General features: G+C 37.4%; 1 protein-coding gene across 2 annotated transcripts in view; it reads left to right on the top strand.

Moving 5' to 3' along the window:
- Positions 1-11,862: 11,862 nt before the first annotated feature.
- LOC137934163 (dol-P-Man:Man(7)GlcNAc(2)-PP-Dol alpha-1,6-mannosyltransferase) overlaps positions 11,863-20,908 on the top strand; it is a 62,649-nt gene continuing 53,603 nt past the window's right edge. Inside the window, exons 1-7 of one of the 2 annotated variants that reach the window (XM_068778415.1) lie at positions 11,863-11,925; positions 12,007-12,092; positions 12,511-12,552; positions 12,704-12,749; positions 13,633-13,719; positions 14,370-14,425; positions 15,378-15,495. In XM_068778415.1, coding sequence (XP_068634516.1) covers positions 11,865-11,925; positions 12,007-12,092; positions 12,511-12,552; positions 12,704-12,749; positions 13,633-13,719; positions 14,370-14,425; positions 15,378-15,495 — 496 coding nt within the window. In that variant the 5' untranslated portion in view covers positions 11,863-11,864. Of the gene's footprint in view, positions 11,926-12,006; positions 12,093-12,364; positions 12,389-12,510; positions 12,553-12,703; positions 12,750-13,632; positions 13,720-14,369; positions 14,426-15,377; positions 15,496-20,908 lie in introns of those variants that run through there. The other variant, XM_068778416.1, reaches the window with a different exon arrangement.

The following is a 20,908-nucleotide window of genomic DNA, read 5'->3' as shown; positions in this document are numbered from 1 at the left end:
TGTGATTCCATTACCTTTATGTAACCTGGATCAATTTTCTTTGAGGTGGAATTCCAACACATGTTGCTATAAATTCTTTCACTTGACGCTGCTCATGGGATCTTGTTATGTTGTTGGATGACCGCCATATGGTTAAAATTCCAGCACTTATCTCTATTACTTTGCTGCTCTTGAACTCCAACAATTGCCCTTTTTTTTTTACGTTAGAGTGTTCCCATGAGCTGAGAAAAGTTTGCTTCCTAAAGTCCTGATTTGCCTCTAAGTATCTCTAAATAAGATAGTGGTTCTCACATGTTTGCCCACGGTTTGTGTTGGAGTTTGGATTAAGGTATAAGAGTTTGCATCTATCCTCTCCTCTTTGTTTTTATATAAGAAGATAAGAGGAATTGAGTGATGGTTGGATCTTGTCCTCACTTGAAAAAAGCACAAATTCCTTTATGATTTGGTGCTTGCTCTCATGGAAATTTTCTATTCCTTCCATTGTTGGTGCCTGATTTGGTCCACTATTTCTTCAAATTGTAATGAGTAATTGTTATTTGAAGATGCCCCTTTCAATTGACCTCGGCATTTGAATTGCCTCATGATGGAGATTGGACATACAAGTAGTAAGAGTGACATACTCCGCATTACTACAATCCCATTAAGACGTCTCTCAAATTATCTTAGTTGGTCACAATCGGTATGGTGGGTTCTCATTACTTGCGACTTTCTGAATCACATAATCAAACTCCCTCCTCCAATTGATGAAGACGACGTAGCCTACCTCAAGTGGGTTAAAAGTGATAACCAGGTTATTTGTTGGCTCATCAATAGCATGGAAGAACATATAGCTAACAATGTAGTCCACTCGGAAATAGCCAAGGACATTTGAGACATATGTGCTAAGTTATACTCCATTACGGCCTCCTTACAAAAATTGTTTGATGTCTTACAAAGTATGTTGAATACTAAACAAGGAGATAAGATGCATAAGTTTTTGGCCTGGTTTCGAGGCATTTTCCAATAATGAAAAATCGCTTAGTCATATTCAACAGATATTGCAGTTCAAGAAAGGCAACGGGAGGCCTTGGTAGCAGCCATTTGCTTGAAAAATATCAAGCCCTACCTTGAGGTTGCTAAGACCCAACTTCTTAGCTCCTCTGCTCTTCCATCTTTTGATGACATCAGTTCTACGTTGCTATGGATCCCTGATCCATATCCTACTTCCCCCATTGATGCTACATCTGCTATGTACTCCGGTAATAGGGGTACATCATCCTAATACTAAGGACACGGCAAAAATATTAGAGGGAGTCATAATAGAGGTGGTAGAACAGGTCCGAACCATTCCCGCGTTGAACCTCGCCTTTACACTTATTGTGGTGGTTAGAACCACCTTGTGGAAACCTACTGGAAACATTATGGCAAGCCTGATTGGGTCACAGCTAACCCAACTTCTGTTAATGTTGATAAACAGGAAGAAAATGTTGACTCCCAATCTAGGAAAGTGAATCTCACTGCTGAAGACTATGCCACACTTCAAAAGATGGAAGTCTCTACTGGAGTCCTCCATTCCACTGTTACCTACTGTTGTTACCACGCCTTAGGTATGCTTTCTTCCTCTTCATCCTCTTCCTCTTGGATCATTGCGTTGGGGCCTCCGAACATCTGTCAGGTAACAAACACATGCTTCATTCCTTATCTCTATGTCTTCCCCAAAAATTTGTTACTATTGCTAATGGTACCCAAACCAAGGTACTTGGTAAGGGTTCTTCATCTCTTACATCTTCTGTCCCTCTTCAAGATGTTTTTTTGTTGTCCCTAAATTTCCTTTAAATTTGCTTTTGGATAGTCAAATGATGAAAAATTTGAATTGCTCTGTCACCTTCTCACCCTCTTCTTGTACAGTTCAGGATCTAACTACAAAATGGGTGATTGGTGGTGGCCATGAAAAAAGGGGCTTGTACTACTTCACTCTTTCGCCATTAGCTGCCCTAACATCCATCTACATCTTCACTTTGTCATTTACTTCATTAAAATCACTTTCTACTTTCAATTTTGAGGTTTTTCAATTAAGTAAACACCATAGGCATACATATTCTCCTCACCTTACAACTACAAGTGTTGCTCCTTATGCTTTAATACACTCTGATGTGTGGGGACCTCTATGTGTCCCTAATATTTCTCAAGTTAAATACTTTGTTACATTTGTAGATGACTTTACCCGAGTCACTTGGTTATATCTATTTAAAGAACAATCTGAAATCCTTCCTATTTTTAAAACCTTTCATGCTATGGTGTTGACTCAATTTGAAAAGAAAATTCAAATCCTTAGGTCTGATAATGCTAAGGAATACTTATCTAGTGAGTTCCAATCATTCTATGAGGGTAATGGGCTTATCCATCAAACATCATGTACCTATACCCCTCAATAGAATGGTGTTGCTAAAAGAAAGAATTGTCACCTTCTTGAAGTTGTTTGGGGCCTCCTCTACTCCATAAAGGTACCCTACTTTTATTGGCCTCATGCTATACTTACGACGTTGTTTCTTATCAATAGGTTACCTTCATCTGTTTTTAGTAATAAAACTTCTTACTCTATTTTATTTCATGGTGAAGATTCATTTTCTCTTCCTCTTAAGATTTTTGGATGTACATGTTTTGTCCATGTCACTTCCCCACAAAATTGTAAGCTTGATCCTCAGTCTATGAGGTGTATTTTTTTGGGGTACTCTCGCACCTAGAAAGGATATGTCTATTACAATCCTACCCATCAGAGAATGCTTGTATCTCGGGATGTGACCTTCTTTAATGACACATCCTACTCCTCGCATGATGCTCCTACAGGGTTGACATTTCCTCCTACCACTCCTTGTCCACTTGTGTCTTTCAATGTCAATATTACTCAACTCCCTGAAGCACCAGTCGCAACCTCACATGTGGATTTGTCGAATCCACCCGAGGTAAGTCCTTTTCCTCCTATGTTTGGGCCAGAATTTGATACTCGGCCTATTGCTTTAAGAAAGGAAAGTCGTTCTTATACTACTTCTCACCTTATCTCCAACTTTATGCCTCACCATCGTTTGTCTTCAGATTGATCTCAATTTCTTGCATCTTTTTCTTCTAATTCTATTCCACAGTCCTATAATGAGGCCCTAAAGCACCCAGGATGGAAGGTGGTTATGGATGAAGAAATGTACACCTTATATGAGAATCAAACGTGGTACTTAGCATCACTCCCAAAAGGAAAAAAATCGGTCGGTTGTAAATGGGTTTTTCGGTTAAACATAACCCGGATGGGTCTGTTGCTCGCCTTAAAGCCCAACTCATTACTAAAGGATACACCCAAATGTTATGGGATAGATTATGAGGAGACCTTCTCTCCTGTTGCAAAATTAAATTCAGTACGTATCCTCTTATCTCTTGTTGTTAACTCATCGTGGCCTGTATATCAACTCGATGTAAAAAATGCCTTCTTAAATGGTGATATACGCGAGGAAATTTATATGGTTGAACCACTGTTGAATTTATGGAAAAGAAAAATACTTCATTGACTTCATTAACTTATTATAATCAGAGTACATGAACCTCTAATTATAATAGAGGAAGGTAGTAGAGTCCAATTACAATAAAACTACCTTTATCCCAATTACACCCAAACTCTAACACTTAAAGATAAGTCATAGCATAATTAAATAGCTCAATATAGATAAACGACAAACATAATTCAAACTAGAACTCTTCTAGGACGTGACTATAAGATGAAGATGCCTTTGAGTCATTCTTGATCTTCCAACTTATATGATAAGGATGCCAACTTGTAGTAATCATGGTGGGTCCTACTTCTTATGTGCTTGGACCCATCTTGTGGGCCTTCCTTGGCCGTGTGGACCATCTTATAATACTCGTAGATATGTGGGCCTTCCTTGGCTATGTGGGTTTGGGCCTATCTTCCAACACTCCCCCTCAAGCTGGAGGTGAGAGAACAACATGAACTCTCAGCTTGCTGCAAATGATGTATAAAATCTTTTTGTATAAAATGACACAACTTCCAATATACTTTCATCTTCCAACACTCCCCCTCATGTTGTTGAGTCCTTCCATGAGGCCTTACTGGCATAATATAAGTGAGAGTAAAAATCACTCCTAGCCAGGAAGACATTGCTCCATACTCTAGTTCTGATGCTAGATGTAGGGCACACTCTTTCTTCTGTGAGTGTCTATCAGCATTGCTCTAAAGTGTCCACAACCGTGTCCCTCCACAGGACAACGACTCTCAAGTGGTAGGAGTAATAAAAGCCATTACAGGGGGGTAGTGGGTTTATTTATAATGGTGTCCCAATCTGGGCACCGACTCTCATGGTGTCCCAACCGTGATATTTTTTAGAGTCAAATAAATTATGGTATGAGAAAAGGTATTGAGGCCACCTCTTCTTCAATAATAATGTCTCATCCAAAGAGACATAATAGTAGTAGCTATAATGTAACACGACAATCTTCCAACACATATAACACGAACCAAAATAATAAACCTTGTAGAAGGAACCATGAAATAATTATAATCCGATATAAATATTTTTTCTTAAATGAATAAACTTCATATTTTGTGCTCCCCCTTCCTTGAATATTTTGGTCACATAAACTTATCCACAACATATGGAATAAAATACTTCTTTCTTGTACTTCTTCTACTTCTCCCCCTCAAGCTTGGAGGTAATGGCAGTGATCCTAATATCATAGATGCAGCTATAGGCTCAAATAACATAGATTTAGTAATAAGCCCAAAAACCAGGGAGAAGTGAGACATTTTCTTGATATAATAACTCAAATAGTGACGTAAAACAAAGGGCATAAATTTGGATTTTTCAATACAACAGAATACCAGCATGACCTTTGATTCTTCCAATGCAGATATATCTTTAAATATAGATCAGATTGACATGAAATTTTCTCCTTTTGAAACTAGAATTAAATACTTTTCATCCAAGTATAACTTCTTATAAATAAGCTCTCAAACTCGTTTAGGACAATCAAGTGAGTTTATATTGGTATACCAAACCTCTAGAAGAATATTTTTGTGCTTCAAATTCTGATATTACCCTTTTGAAGAGAAAAACTCTAAATTGGCTAAATCTTCCAATCTCTCTTCAATTTTTTTGCATTCAAAGTTCCATCAAGATCCATACACTTCATTTCATCTACTTAAATATTTGGAAGTTTAGATTTCACAAGTAGAAAGGCTATCTCTCCAAAAGAAAGCTGTGAGTTTTATTTTACTCTTTTGTATTTTAATTTTCTTTAATAGAGGTTCTCTAGTACCTTAAAGCAAGAAGAATTGGTATTCTAGAACTTGAAATCTAGAAAGGGAGTTTTTACTAGAGTAGAGAACTAGTTTGTATTGAACCTCTTAGGAAAATATTAAATTGTGTAATTGGGGATTACATTTGGCTTAGAGAGAACCAAAATCTCTTTGTATAACTCAGCTAATAGAGCATATTAATGATTTTTTTTTTCAAACAAAGGTTCTTAGGCAATGATTACCACTAGGGGAACATTGATAATAAATAATCCTTACCTGCTTATGGTTGTGTGCATTTTCTTCCATTTTGTTTATTGTTTTCTTTTGATTGCACCATAAGAGCTTATATTTAGTTTATATCTCAATTCACTTCCCTCTTGAGACGCCACCTGAGCTAACACAAGTTGTTGCCCTTCTACTATCTTATTCTAGTACTTTATTTATGGAAAGTTTTTCAAATTTATATCTATTGGACCTTGACACTATGGATTTAGCTAGCATTCGAGTAACAACCAGATAGGAATTTGTCTATATTTTGTGAATTTCCACACCCACCAATCAACTTGAGGGAAGTGAGGGAATTCTATTGCAAACAATCCCCTGAAACATGTGTAGGCCATAGCCTTCAAATGTAAATTTCATTCCAATGAAGTGAATGCTAGGGATGACAAATATCAGTAGAGTATGTTTAAGAGGCCCCTCCATAAGCCTCAAATGCATATTTGGTGGTCCATGCTCCTTGACTAATTACAATTCAAGTATTCCATATATGTTTCGTCCAATTATTTTTTAAGGCTTTCGTATTCTATTTATTTACCAATTAACAATTGTGTTAAAGGGTAAATAAATGGAAAAAAAGTAAAAAATTAATAAATATATATAAATTCTTAAAATTTAGAAAAAATAGCAACATTTTATAATATTTGAAAACAGTAACAAGTCATATGATAATGCGAAGAAGATAATTTTTCAAGAAGCACTAGTAGCAAGGACATGCAATTCCATAGACTTTGATACTTCTACAACGATCAATTGATGGGGAAGACTCTAAACGAATAACTCATTACATTAGAGGAAGTTAATCTCAGCACAAGGTCTTAAAGCATATATTTTCTAGCACAGTAAAATCCTAGTCTGGTTTGAAGTTATAAAAACTACAAAAAGCTCTCATGTAACCACGAGAGTATGAATAGATTAGGACAACTAACTTATCCCAAAAGAGAATCCATTTCCAAAAAGAATGCACCTGAAGTTATACTAAGGGGCACATAAACAATCCAAGGTCAACGAAAGCTTCTAAACCTGGTTTCTAGATGGTCCAAAAGTACTTGACGGGAAATGTTCTTTGTATACCAATAGTCTACAAATAAGGTTGGCAGGAAAAGGGTGTAACATTGTGGTAAAATATAAAATTCCAACAATTAGAATATGATCACTATTTTATCTTTGAGATTTTGGAAGATGACTCTCCAATTGGTATCTCTAGGTCCCATGCGACTATTGACTCCAAGAATGATTCATTTTCTAAATTGTCTAACCAACTGTTTTTCGTAAAATTGCCTTCAACTCATAATTTATCTAGTACAAGCTACAAAGTTAGATTAGTTTTTTAATATGTGGAAAGAAAGAAAGCAAAGATACAAAGTCATAATGAAAACTAAAATAAATCGTACTAGAATCCAACCCAGTTTTTGAAATAGAAAGAAGATTACAAAAGAACAAAAGCGCAATCCCATGAACAAGAGGAGCTAAACCTCCCGTTCACAAAAAGGTTAAATCTCCTTCTAGTTTATAGTAAGACTATTTTGGTTTACGAATCAAAGGAATATGGTAATGGCGACCAAAAAAAGAGCATTTGGAAGAAGACCCCTGATTCGAAGCTCTAATAAGTAATAGCACTAAGGTGACCATGACTTCGTACATAAAAATTGAAAAAAATGTTAATAGACCATGCAACCAAAATATCCCCATCGGTATAGCAACCAACACATTCATGGAATCAATCTTTCCTACTAAAATTCCAACAAAACTCATGGTATCAGAAAAACATATATAGAGTCAACATTCCCATAACAACTCTCTCTTAAATGGGATCTATAAAATTAGGATACTTTGTAGCTCATGAAACAAGGATCCAAGAAATGCTTAACTCAAAAATTGGTTCGTGTCCTTTTCAAAAAATGCTAACTCAAAAATTAGTTTCTAGGGAGAATGCAAAATTGGGTAAATTTTGAATATAGAGAAGTTTTCTTATCAAAAGAGGCCAAAGAAGTTTTAAAAATTTTGCAGTTGCATCTGGCATAAATTTTAGACGAAGCTGGCAAAAAATTTTACAAGTACATTGAAGGGAATCAAACTAGGAAAGATCAACTTACCTATCTATTCTATGGCTTCAATCGACAACACCCTTGGCAATGCTCAAATTTGTTGGAGAGACGAAGAAATCGAGGATGCTTGAAGATGTACATGGTGGAGAGGTTGAGGAATGATTGAAATAGGCAACATTGCTAGTTATTGTTGAAGGAAGATTGGATTTCGAAGGCGGAGAGATGGAGTCGTGAAGTGGCTCCCCTACTCTGTCGTCTCAACAAAATGCATACCCAAAGAGTCGAAGATGACAAACTACTAAAAGCAGAATAAATCGGCCCCTCTGCTTCGCTCTCGCTAGTTTAAGTAAACGAACCAACTGGTGAACTGGGGAACTGAACCGTTGTTGGTTTGAATTCAGTTCGTTTACTAAAACGAATCCAATCTCAATCTCAAATTCAATTCGAGATTGAAATAATTTGAACCGAATCAAGCCGATATTGAGCTATTCACGAACCCGCTTGGTTCGATGCTACCCTAACCCTCTACATTTTTTGTATTTCTAAAATATCCATTAAGTTTAATTTTCTTTTTGACAACCCCACTAAAAGAAAAAAGATATCTCAACTTCTATTAAAAAATGTTCTATTACAAAAGTTACCCCATTGCTCTATTTCATCTTAATTGGCAAAATTGTGAACATTGCTTTTTATATCAAGGGAGGAAACTTCCAAATCTGAAAACAACTTTATCATTGTTTATAATGTAGATTTAATAGTTTGTTAAAAGAATCATTCAAGACTATAATCTATGTAGACTTCTTCGTTTAAAAAATATTATGCTCTATGACATAGAAAAACCTTCATGATCAGACTATAGAGAGTAGGGGTGGCATCGAGCCTAGCCGAGCCTGAACCTGCCTATGTTCGATCCTTGTTTGATTTAAATATTTTGAACTCGAGTTCGAGCCGAGCCCAACCTTGAGCCTAAAATTGTTATCGAGTTTGAGCCCAATAATTTTAACCGAGTTCAAGCTCGAGCTTCCACCTATATTTAAAACTTTGCATAAAATACATGTCAAATTAATTGTATATAAAATTATCTATACATTCTGCATAAAATTATTCTTAAAATCTGAATAATTATGCATACACTTTATTAAAAAAAATCATCTATAAAAATGGAGCAGTTTTGCATTTCCTCTCTCTCTCTCTGAAAATTATTGACATTCAAAATTCCTAGGTCTATTATTCAACTAAATAAAAAAGAGATTATTCATCTGGGCTTAATAAGGTACAAAATGTTCTCACGTAAGAGAAGCATTTGATGTAACAAATAAAAAGACACAAATATGTATGTTTTTCCTTAGGAGATCCCATAAGAATATGAAATAGTAGTATTTACCTGATTAAATTGGTAGTATTTGACGAATCCTTAGCACATCGCCAACGACCTAAGACAAAATGTTAAAGAACAATCATCATCTAGAAAATTAAATAGTTAACTTATGCAAACCAAAATTTACAAAAGAAAAAAAATAGATTTGGCATCAACATATTTTTTGAATCAGTTTCTATTAGAATATGCTATTATTGCTACTTAAACCCCTGTATGGGTTTCTCTATGCTCCTCTCCCGTTGAAACGGAGGAGACAAACACCGGACCAGGCAAGGGTGCCGGCCCGACTTAGAGACGAAACAGTCTGAGATCAATCGAAGACGGCAACGCAGCCACACAATCAAGATCAATTGAAGACGACAACACAAACACACACACACACACACAAAAAGTATGTGCTTTATTGACGAAAAACACGAAGGAGCAAAAGAGATTCTATTCCTTCTTTCTAATCCAGTGAAACTAAAAGATGGCTCCTCAGAAGGCTTGGAAGCACTTCATTGCCTGAAATGGAGGAATCCATAGCTTGGTGACCTTGCGTACTCTACTTGATCCAGTGTCATCTCCTCTGAATTTATTAGATCTAGCAGATGGAATTCCTTCTGCACCTACCCAATTTTGAAGCCTCGAATTTTGAATCCATAGCTTGGCGACCTCTTCCCTCTTCCCCTGATTCCAGAGAAGCCATAACGAAAATATTGAACTCAAAGTCGAAGACGACTCGTCCACTCCTGCTCCTACCTCCTGCCTCCCTGGGTCGCTCGTTAAGTTAACGAGCTGACTCACGAGCTTTCGAACCGAACCATGGTTCAATCGAACTCGGCTCGTTAACTTAAACGAGGTCTAGATAAACCGAATTGAACCGAGTCGAAACTGAACCAAGCTTGCGCCGCAAGGGAACCGACTCAGTTCGATGCCACCCCTACTTATCTGTGTGATATATCTAAGGGAAATAATGGTATAACAATTAACATTGAGAATGTAATCTCCTTTCTCTCTTACCAAGATACTTTTAAAATAATAAAACTGTAGAATAATGTCTCTTCCTTTTCCCAAGACATTGCAATTACCTTTTCTACATTCTACTGTCCTCTTCTCTACTTAAAAGCACTCCCCTCCCCCATCATCATTCTCTATTTTTACATGAAATGGATTAAATATATCTACACTGGCGAGCATTAGATTAGTCAAAAAAATCTTTATTTTTTTAATGATTAGTGAAAAGCAGAGTGTTTCTTCCATTTTCTCTTCTCTCTATTTGCTACCGGATTGTCACGAGAATGAACAAGTGGGCACAGAAGGGGGGTCGTTCATTCTTTGAGAGTTAAAAAATAGGACGTTTGAAGGAAAGATTTTCAGCTAAGGGAGTGTTGGAAAATTTATATTTCTTACTTACATTGGCAAATCTCCCCTCTATTTCGTTGCATAGTGTCGAAAAAGGGAGGTTGAAAACCCCCAACAAGAGGGGATGAGAGAAGTAGAGGTCTCCTCCATTTCTGCCATTGCTACATCCTTGACGGTCATTCGACCAATTGCCAGAGGTGGAGACTTTGGTAAGGTCATATCTTATGGGACGACAGTGGATCTTCCGTCCATACAGCAACGAAAGCGCAAAGAGAGTAAAAATGAAAAAAAAATCACTGCTATGTCGGCAAAGAAAAAAAAAAGATAAAGAATAAAAGAACGAAGATCGGAGGAAGAAATCAAAGAGGAAGAAATTGAAGAGGAAGAACAAAGAATAAGAAGACGAAATCTCAAAATCCCCATTTTCGCTCACTTGCCTGACTATCCTGATTCCCCAGTTCCGATGAATGAAACAAGTCGGCTCGGGCCCTCATTAAGTTAACGAGTAAGCTCGCGAGTTTCCAAACCGAACCATGGTTCGTTCGAGCTTGGTTCGTTAACTTAAACCAACCTAATTTGGATCTCAAACTCGGTTCGAAATCTATATAAACTGAATTGAACAGAGCCGGAATCGAGCTGAGCTCAAACCGCTCACGAACCAGCTCGATTCGATACCACCCCCTAATAGAGAGCCTTATTTATGCAAAAATCTTTACATTCTCATCCTTATATTTTTAAATTATGACTTGATTTGACAAATTAATGTAATAAATACAACTTGTGATCATTCCTATCCATTGATTTATAGAGACTTCATTTATGGATACTTTCCTAAGGGTGTTTTTGGAACATAGAAAATGGAGAGAGAAGAAACGAAAGAGAAAAAGAAAAGAAAAAAAAAGAAGTTTTTTTCTTCTTGTTTGGATGCCCATAGAAAATGAGAGAAAAAATAGAAGAGAATATAGTTTTTCTTGTTTAGATATATGTGGAAAAAGAAAATAAAATTCATAAATTTAAATTTTGATGATTAAAAGTCTCTCAAGTTTCCATTTCTTTTATTTTTTCCCCAAATTCCATCATTTTGTGAGAGAAAGTGAATTTTTCTCTTATATTTTTTTATTGCCAAACAATGAAAAATACCTCTTTCTTCCTTTTTTTTTCTTTTATGTGGGTTCTAAACATGCCCTAAAGGATATTTTTAAGAAAGAATCATTTTTGGATTTTTTGTAGAGAAACACCGATACATTTTTGATTATGAACTACTTATTTAAGATTTTCACTTAAGGGTCGGGGTATTTTTGTAATAGAATGATTTTCAGTTGAAGTTAGAGAACTCCATTGGAGAAGGATTTGTATGGATGTTTTTGTTTGTAATGGGGTTGAGTGAAAAAAATAAAATAAATAGTTAATAGAATACTTAGAAATACAAAAAGTCCGGAGGGTATTTTAGATATTTTTCACAAGTTTGATGGTTGTGGCTCTCTTCTTAATTCTCGGTACCGAGTAGTGAATGTTGCCCCCGCTCACTGCTACGGCAATGGTAGGTGAAAGTTCAGAGCCCCCAGGCAGCAAAATGACCAAATTCCTCCGTCTTTACGGTATAAATTCATTTTTTCTCAAACATTTCAACTAGAATACCTATTTCATTTTACGGTTTATATAAAAGTGACTGGTTCCAGGTTGGGATTTGCTGCTGGGATCAATTGCAGCATTTTATGTATTCACGATACCCTACACCAAGGTTGAAGAGAGTTTTAACATCCAGGTACTTGGAAAAAGTTTGTTTTCCCCTCCCGTACTGTTTTGAATTAGTTTTGTCTTATTCGAAATATCAGAAGAACATCGGAGCTGCATAAAATACTTGACGGAGGACTTGGAATTATTCTTATGTATGGGACTCGAGATTGCATGGAAATGAAAGAATAAACGTCAAGTCTTTTTCTCACTTTCTTGTTTATCTGAGTGTTCCTCGCAGTATCTTTCCAGTGACTGGTTTCTCAAGAATTACTTATTTTCTGTCTTCGAAGTGCTTTAGGACACCTTGTAAATTGAATGCTGCATGTAATTTTTCCCTTTCTCTCGCATCCGTTTCAAGTTTCTGGTGAAATTGCCGCATTATTTATCACTAACTAGTGTTTTGGGCCTTTTATTTTCCTTTTTGTCACTCTGGCTATGTTGGTTAGGCAATGCACGATGTTCTTTATCATCAATATGACCTACAGAAGGCAAGTTTCTCATTTCATTCTTGGATCTTGTGTTTGTTCTTTTTTTTTTTTGTTTTTTTGTTTTTTATTTGTAATACAAGAATGGCATGATGTTTTATACTCGATGTGATCGAGTTGTTGCTTAAAGACCTCTTCATTTCCTTGAAAACAGTACGATCATTTGGACTTTCCGGGAGTTGTCCCACGCACTTTCATAGGTTAATCTCCGACGCTTCTATGTTATACTATCAAATATGTTTGATTCCATTTCAAATTGTGATACTTCCATTACTCAGTTGTATTGCTCCCATGTACTGTGGAACATGGTTTTCCATATTTTTTTGAGGTAACAGAAGGGCAACGTGAATGTCCAGCACATATCAGCCACTTCAGCTAGTATGAGTCCATGTATTGCTGATATGCCTATCGTGCAGGTCCATATCATAGATGTATCAATCAAAGCATTGCCATCTGTTGTGATATGACAAACATGCTTATGCTTTTGAAGTCTTTTGATGATATGTTTTGTTTATTGCTGTTATTTTTATTTTGAAAAGTTATTGCTGTTAAATTGGCTGCTTTCTTTCAAAGTCTCAGTGAAAAGGTTTTTTCCAAACTAATAAGTTTAATCCCTTAACATATGGGATTATTTTCCAACAAAAATAAGCCACACTCTCAGATAACTAGCTTGAGACATGGCGCTCACTTAATGGTAGGACTTTACCTACCAACAATTATATTTAGGATTGTCTAGGTATTATTCACATTTGCAACTATAAGTATATGAAAAAAATTCACATCTCCAGCTTTTGTTGTTTTATCACAGGAATCCTTTTATACATATACGCTTCTCTTTTATGTTTTGTGCTGTTTAACCAAATGTGAATTTTATTTGCTTTGAATATTTTTCATTTAATTTCTCATCTATTATCTATTAATTATTTGACATATGTTGGACTCTATCAGCATTTTTTCTTACATTTTTTAATATTTTCAGTGTACTTTTTTAAGTGAAACTTACAACACATTTTTAATGTGGGCTTGTTGATGGAGCTGGTTAACAAGGTTGAATTGTCTTATTTCTGCTCCCTTCCCTCGTAGGTGCCATCTTCATATCATGTTTGGCTTCACCAGTTGTGCTAATTCTGCAATTATTACGTTTGCCAAAGATTTATGGGCTTATTGCAGGTTAGTTTGTTGATACTCTTTCAAGTTACTGTGACTTCATTCTTATATCGAAGTGGTTAAAGAAAGTCTTAAATATTCTAGATGGACTAATGCTTAAAATCACTACATTGTACAAAAATCAATATGCTGGAAAATGTGGCTTTGCTTGGCCATCAAGGGCTATTATTATGATTCCAAAGTACTTTTTTTTTAATTGTTGATCACTCACACCTAATGCACCTCATTCCGTGGCGAAACTTGAACACATTACCTCACACTAGGAACCCTCCCATGTGGCCATTGAGCAAAAGGCCCAATCCACCACCTGTGATCTTGGGATGTTACATGTATGCTCCTTTACAAACCTCCCTTCCCCCAAAAAACTTTGCATTTGTTTCCTGAACTTTGTTTTGCTCTGGAGTTCTTTAAATTATAGGACTGGTTCAGAGCCTATCTTCAGTTGCATTGCAAGTGCTTAGGAATTAAGGTTGCCTATCATGCATGCAGACATGTTGTTTTTTTTTGCTGGATAAATCTCAATGAGTAAAAATTACTTGCTTCATTGCTTGTTTCTGCTTATTTAATTATGCTTTTGTTTTTGTTTCTATTGAGATATTTTTTACCTATTATATCTTAACTTGTTATTTACTAATATATATTTCAATGCGTAGTCCGTTTGGTGTTGGGGTGCATCATTTTGTCAACACTACGGTTTTTCCGCATACAGGTAAGGTTTACCCATGTGGTTCGTCCATTTAAAAAAAAATAGCATTTTTACTCTATTTAATTTTTAAACACTTCATTTACTTGTAAGAGTCTGAATTGGGTTGCCTGGTCACCCAGGATTTATAAGTGTCTTTTGAGTTTATCTTTTCAAGGGAACTACACTGCAATTACATTTTATTTTATGTTATATAAGGAAGTAAATTGGTCTGGTTGTATGCACTTGAACAACGGTCAGAAATCCTCAGTGTCATCCACTGCATGGACTTCATAAAAAGTGATAATAAAGGAGAGAAAGGAATGAAAGAAGAAGAGAGATGTGCACAAAGGAGACGAGAAGAGTGCAAAGAAGGAGCACTTGTTGGGGGCTAGTATTCAACCTCCCCCTTTCCTATAAACTCACTTAAGTGAAAATGGTTTCAATTTACAATGCTGCCCCTCTACATAAAAACACTTATATGTTCCTAAATACAACCCAAATTAAACTGAAAGTTGAGACATAGAACTCTAAGGTAAAGACAAACTTCCTACTATCTTCTGAGGGACATATAACCATTGAAAATTACCACCCCATACATATATCTTAACAGACTTCATTTCTGTCTTATTCATTTTTCTTGTTTCCAATGATTGGAGTTCCATCCCTCCTGGTCGATATGGAACAATACCAAGATTGGTGAGAGCCTGTGAGGTGAGGTTGAGATGCCTATCTCGGGCCCCTCTTCAAGGCCTGATTTCAAAATTGATGTTTCAGTACAGGAAAATCTGTTGTTGAGATTCTCCCAAACACGTAGGTTTTGTGATACATTCATATGAGTTATGGGAAGATATTTTCTTCAGGTTGATTGAATTTTCTTGTGTTCAAGTTCACATTATAATTTCAGTTCTAACTCTTGGATTTAGTTTTCATTGGTATTAGTAATTCTGATAAGAACTATGCTGTTATATTCCTACAGGTTAGAAGAAAGTTTGGTCCCCAAGTTGAGGCCTTCTTCGTTGTATTGACAGCTTCAGAGTTTCATCTTCTGTTCTATTGCACACGCCCTCTTCCTAACATACTTGCTATGGGTTTAGGTGATTCTTTTCTGTACCTGTTTTCTTTATTTAGACACTTGGCACAGTTTGGTTTTAGCCCCAATTATATGATTGTGATTGTTAATTTTCATAAGGTGGGCATGTTTGAGAAAGAGGAGAACGAGAGAGAGAGGAAAGAGAGACCTCGTGAACACAATGAGAGGAGAGAAGAACTTATGTTGTGTGTTGTTCTTCCTCCTCTTGACAATCTTATATTAATAAAAGAGCAATTTCCTAATTGCAATCTAACTTTACTTTCCTAATTACACCCAAACACAACTTTGCTGAATAAAATTATATATAAGAAAGAAGACTGAAATATTCCTCCTTCACGTGCTTCTTTTTGAAGATTTCTTTCCTTTTTTCTTCTTTGAGTTGCTTCAACTTGTGAGACATGTTCCGCATGAGACTCGCCTTAGACTCCTTGGCACTGGCTTCTTTAACAGTGATAATGTCTATTACCCCTTGAGCTTTTAAGGCATTATAATTGTATATTGGCCCTTGGTGCTATCATTTGATTCAAGAAATGTTTTTCTAAATCTTGAGTTTGCAAGTTCTAGTTTTGGCTTACTTATTGAAGCTTCATAATTGTATATTAGACCTTGGCGCTGTCACTTGATCCAAGAAATGGTTTTCTAAACCTTCAGTTTGCAAGTTCTAGTTTTGGCTTACTTGCTGAAGAAAGAAATATTCATGTCAAGTTCCCCAAAAGCAAAACGGTGTAGTTTTGTGGTTGCCATTTTTAATTACATTGATAAAGCAACTTTTTTTTTTCAATAGTATACTTTTTAGGTAGGGACTAGTTTTTCAATGTTAGTCTAGGTGGGGGTGTTTCATATGGCATGTGTACGACTACATGCTAATGTTTACAATGTTGAGCATGACAATTGATTGTTCTCGTCTTACTTAATAGGTTATTTATACATGCAACTTATGTTTTAAGGTTGAGTCAGTTCTACCATAATAACCAGTGGTACTCAGCAGGCCTCTTTTTTTTTTTTCTTCTGCGAAGTTGAATTAGATTTTTTAAAGGAAGAGAATAGAAACGACCTTGCCCATGAGTAAATGGGTGGTTCCAAAACAAAATATTACATTCGGTATTAATAACAGTTAATAAAAACTAGATACTCTGGATAACAATATCCTAGAGGTTGAAACCTCCCTGGCAAGACTTTCAGCAGTCATGTTAGCTTATCTCAGAGTAAGCTCCCTAGTGATGGGCATGTGCTAAGCCAAATCAAAATATTTCATTAATGAGTGCAGCCACCATGTGGGGTTGGCTCCCTTGGTGCACAAGCTAATCACTGCTGAGGATTCTCCTTTAACAATCGGGGAAGAGTTGAATCTTTCAACAGCTATGCCAATTCCCTGCAACCGATATTAAGTTTTAGTAGTGAGGGAGTCGCATGAACCAAGAAGGCCAGGATAAGGGAGAAGGAGGTTATCATCATGGTTCCGAGAGGCTCCCCCTGAAACTGATGGGGCCAGAGTTTCCACTAGCACTGCTTTCTAAGTTAAATTCAAAGGCTCCCAATGAGGAAGGAGGCCACTCAGAAATGCAATTAGGACAAAGGGACTATGGGAGTCAACTGAGACCCAGTTCTTGTTGGTATTTGAGCACTGAAATTGAAAGGAATCTTTAAGGTTATGGAGCCATGGGAGGGAGAGCCGCTTTATTCAATCAACTATTATCCTAACCTTTGATTTGCCATTCGAAATACGGTTGTTCCTTTCAGAGCATATGCACCAAGAGATGATAGATAGCTATGATCTCCATAGCATCTTGCCAAAATAGGGAAGTGGCCAGGGAGCGCATTGTTTAATACATTCTGCATGCTTAGATGGAAAACATATACTGATGTTGAATAGTTGAAGGATGCAGCACCACAGCTTAGCAGTAAACTGGGCAGCCAAGCAAGAGGTATCCACAGTTTCAATCACTTCGCCATAGAGATAACAAAGAGAGGTTGTAATGATGGTGGGGGGCTCTATTTGCTTCAAAACATTGCAGCAGCCTCATAAATGCGAACATTCTGATAACCAGAGGATCTAAATGAATGTGGAACTATTCCATGCACAGCAATTCCCACATGCAGACAAATAGACTGACATGTGGAGCACATGTACAACCACAGAATCATGGGACTTTTTACTAATCAACACTTCCCCTGATGTGGACAATCAGGACAAATACATGCAGAATATCCATAGATAGGTGACATAGAAAACCTGTATGGGTGGAGGAGCAAAATAGCTGACAGTTCAGCTGCAAATTCAAAAGTGTGGAGGAGGTTTCTAGCAGCATCATCGGACACATTTCCTCTTGGCTCCATACTAGAAAGGAGTTTTCTAGTTTGGGGAACTCTCCCCTTTGCGTCAATTGGCAGGCTATGGCTCACATGTTCGCTTCCACCCTGAGGCCCTACTGTTGAAGCATGGAGACCGCCAAATCCAGACATTCTCAAACTCAATTTTGATGGCAGTGCACGTGGCAACCCAGGTGTAACTGTCGGCTGAGCTGTTTGCCCTCCTTCAAGGGCTCATTGTATTCCGGGACCATCTCAATAGCCTCATTATTGTTGAAGACGACTCCAAAATAGTTATTGGATGGTGCTCGACCCTTGCTGAACCCCCATGGCAACACTCGACTGTTTTCCATGAAATTGTTGACATTGTGTCTTCCTTTCTTGGTGAATGGTCTCATATTCCGAATCAGCAAATGCTTTTGCTGACTCTCTTGTCAAGCAAGGAGCCTCCTTACAATCCCTTGTTGTTAAGGGAGTGTTCCTTTAGCTAGGCTGCTTGTATTTTGCTGTTTGCTGAAATAAAATTCACTTTACTCCAAAAAAGAAAAAAGAAAAAAGAAAAAAGAAAACCTGTATGGGCTGCAAAATAAAAGAAGACAGGCTTCGAGTTAGTCTAATATCATGTTAAACTTAGGCTCGTACCTCACAAAATAACTAGGAGGCTTGTTCTCAAATAATAAACATAGAATCTTTTTGAGTTTGAACTAAACTATTCTCCTACTGACAATAACTCCGACTCTCAGGCAAAGAGCCTAAGATGTGCCGCATTGGTGCAACCACAAAATGGTAGAACTTTGCACCCACCTGCAATATGATAGAATATTCAAATAACAAGTAGAGTTCATGGTGGTCTATGAAGAAAAAATAGTTGCACACAATAAGGGAAGCAACTTATTTTGTATGTTGTTAATACTTTAGATACATAGTTCCAAATTGGCACTATTGATGAAGCTGAAGAACAAAGGTCTTTCTCTACCATTGAACTCTCCTTTTGTACTACTCTCTAATCAATTTCGAGTTATTTCCCACAAGGAGTGTATTATATGAAAACAATGAGCCTGATTCAAATGGCTCGCTGAAGCTGACGATAATATCAAATTCTTCCCTGATACCGCTTCAGCCAGGCAACGATTTAATTGAGTTACCTCATTAAACATCAACAATAAGCTAACTTTGGGTGGGTCGTCCATCTCTAATGTAATGAGCCTCTTTGTAGATTTGTACATAGAGGAAAGGTCCACACAACCAAAGATTTAATGTCTTCGCTTCCACAAAATCACCCCATATGTTGCTGAACTTATTGAGCTCCCTTTCTTGGAAATGGAGACTGAGAGGGTGGCAAAGGGTATGCTGAGGGATAGGGAAATGGGGCCGGACAGATTTAATGGTGAATTCTACTCTCTTTGCTGGCTAGTCATCCGTGATACCATCATCAGAATGATCTGAAGCTTTTACCATAAAAGTCTCACTTGTAGAGCAATGAGAGCATCTTCTATTGCTCTTATTCTTGAAAAGAAGAATGTGGAACACCCCAAGGATTTCAGACCCATGAGCTTAATCTCGAGCCCTGACAAGATCATTGCTAGTCTTCTAGTCCATAGGCTTAATGTTGTCCGCCCTCTTTTTTTTTGAAATGAATGTTGTCCTCCCTCTTATAATCAACAATGACCAAAGTGCATTAAAGGGAGGAACATCTTGGACTCGGCAATGACAACACATGAAATAATTGATTTCTTCAAGAAAAGCATGAGACCTCAAGTTATTCTCAAGCTCGATTTGGAAAAAGCCTTCGTCCGTCTTAATTGGAATATCTTGGATGATATTTTGGGACTTATGGATTTGGTGCAAAATGGAGATATTGGATTATAAGCTGCATTTCCTCAACAACATATTCTCTACTTCTCAACGGGACAACTTGCGGGATCTTTAAGTGATTGAGAGGAATAAGACTTGGAGATCCCCTCTCTCCCCTCTTATTCAACTTGATTGTCAAATACTTATCTTCAATGTTCTATGCAGCTAAGGAGAAAGGATGGATTCGGCCTATCACTAAGAAAGAAGATATAGATATTTCCCTTCTTCAATTCACAGATGATACCATCTGTTTTTGTGAAGGATGCTTGGAGCAAGTCAGTAGATTAAAGGCCCTCCTGAGCCTCTTGGAGATCACAATTGGGCAGAAAATCAATTGGGAAAAGATTTCATTAATCGGTTTCAACCTCCCTGATGGGTTAGCCAGCTACCTTGTGCATTGCCTGGGATGCTCACATACCTCCCTCTTCATAACCTAACTTGCTCTCCCATTGTTGGATAAGTGACCAAATAAAAGCTTATGGGTACCAGTCCTTGACAAAAATGGAAACCAAGCTCTCCGATTGGAAAGGCTGGTTGCTATCCAAAACGGGGAGGTTCACTCTCCTCAATTCTTGCATAGCTGGACTACCTACATACTACATGTCTTTCCTCCCTTGCCCAAGCTTTGTTTGTAACAGAATTGGAAGGCTGAAAAGGAATTTCCTGTGGAGGGGATTGGACGATGGCTTCAGGTACCACCTTGTTAACTGGTCCGAGGTTTGCAAGCCAAAATATTTTGGAGGTTTGGGAGTCCGGTTGTCACGCGGTCAGATTTGGGCTAAGTCCGTCTAGCCCAGCGGAATATCTACCCCGTGCGGCCTAGCTCTTCCGAAGAACTAGTCAGCCTCCTTGAGCCTCGGATCTTCCCACCGATGCTTCACACAAGAAGTTGCAAGCCAAAAGGGACAACAAAAAGACCAAGATATAGAAGAAAAAAGCCTACTTTGTATTGAGAATACAAGATTACAAAGGGTGGCCAAACACTCTTGAAGGCCAAGGCTAAAAACTCTCTCTGTACACTCAAAGGGCAAAGAATGTTAAGAATCCGAAATTCCTCCTCTTTTACAATGGGAGAGGCCCCTCCTATTTATAGCCTCCTCCCCTGGGCTTCAAAAGGCTTAGAATCCGTCCTGGCCCTTTGAAATTTCTAAAAACGCCCAGAAATTCGCCAGATCCCGAAAATTCGGTTTCTGGCGTTAGGGGCGCCTGGCGACCTGGTCTTGAGGAAACCCCATTTCGCGCGCGGATGGAGT

Source organism: Aristolochia californica, unplaced genomic scaffold (assembly GCF_029961685.1).
Source record: "Aristolochia californica isolate CCGP_79_NKW_82.1479 unplaced genomic scaffold, dmAriCali1.0.hap1 SCAF_6, whole genome shotgun sequence".
Classification (NCBI taxonomy): Eukaryota; Viridiplantae; Streptophyta; class Magnoliopsida; order Piperales; family Aristolochiaceae; genus Aristolochia; species Aristolochia californica.
This window is presented reverse-complemented; position numbering and strand designations above follow the sequence as displayed.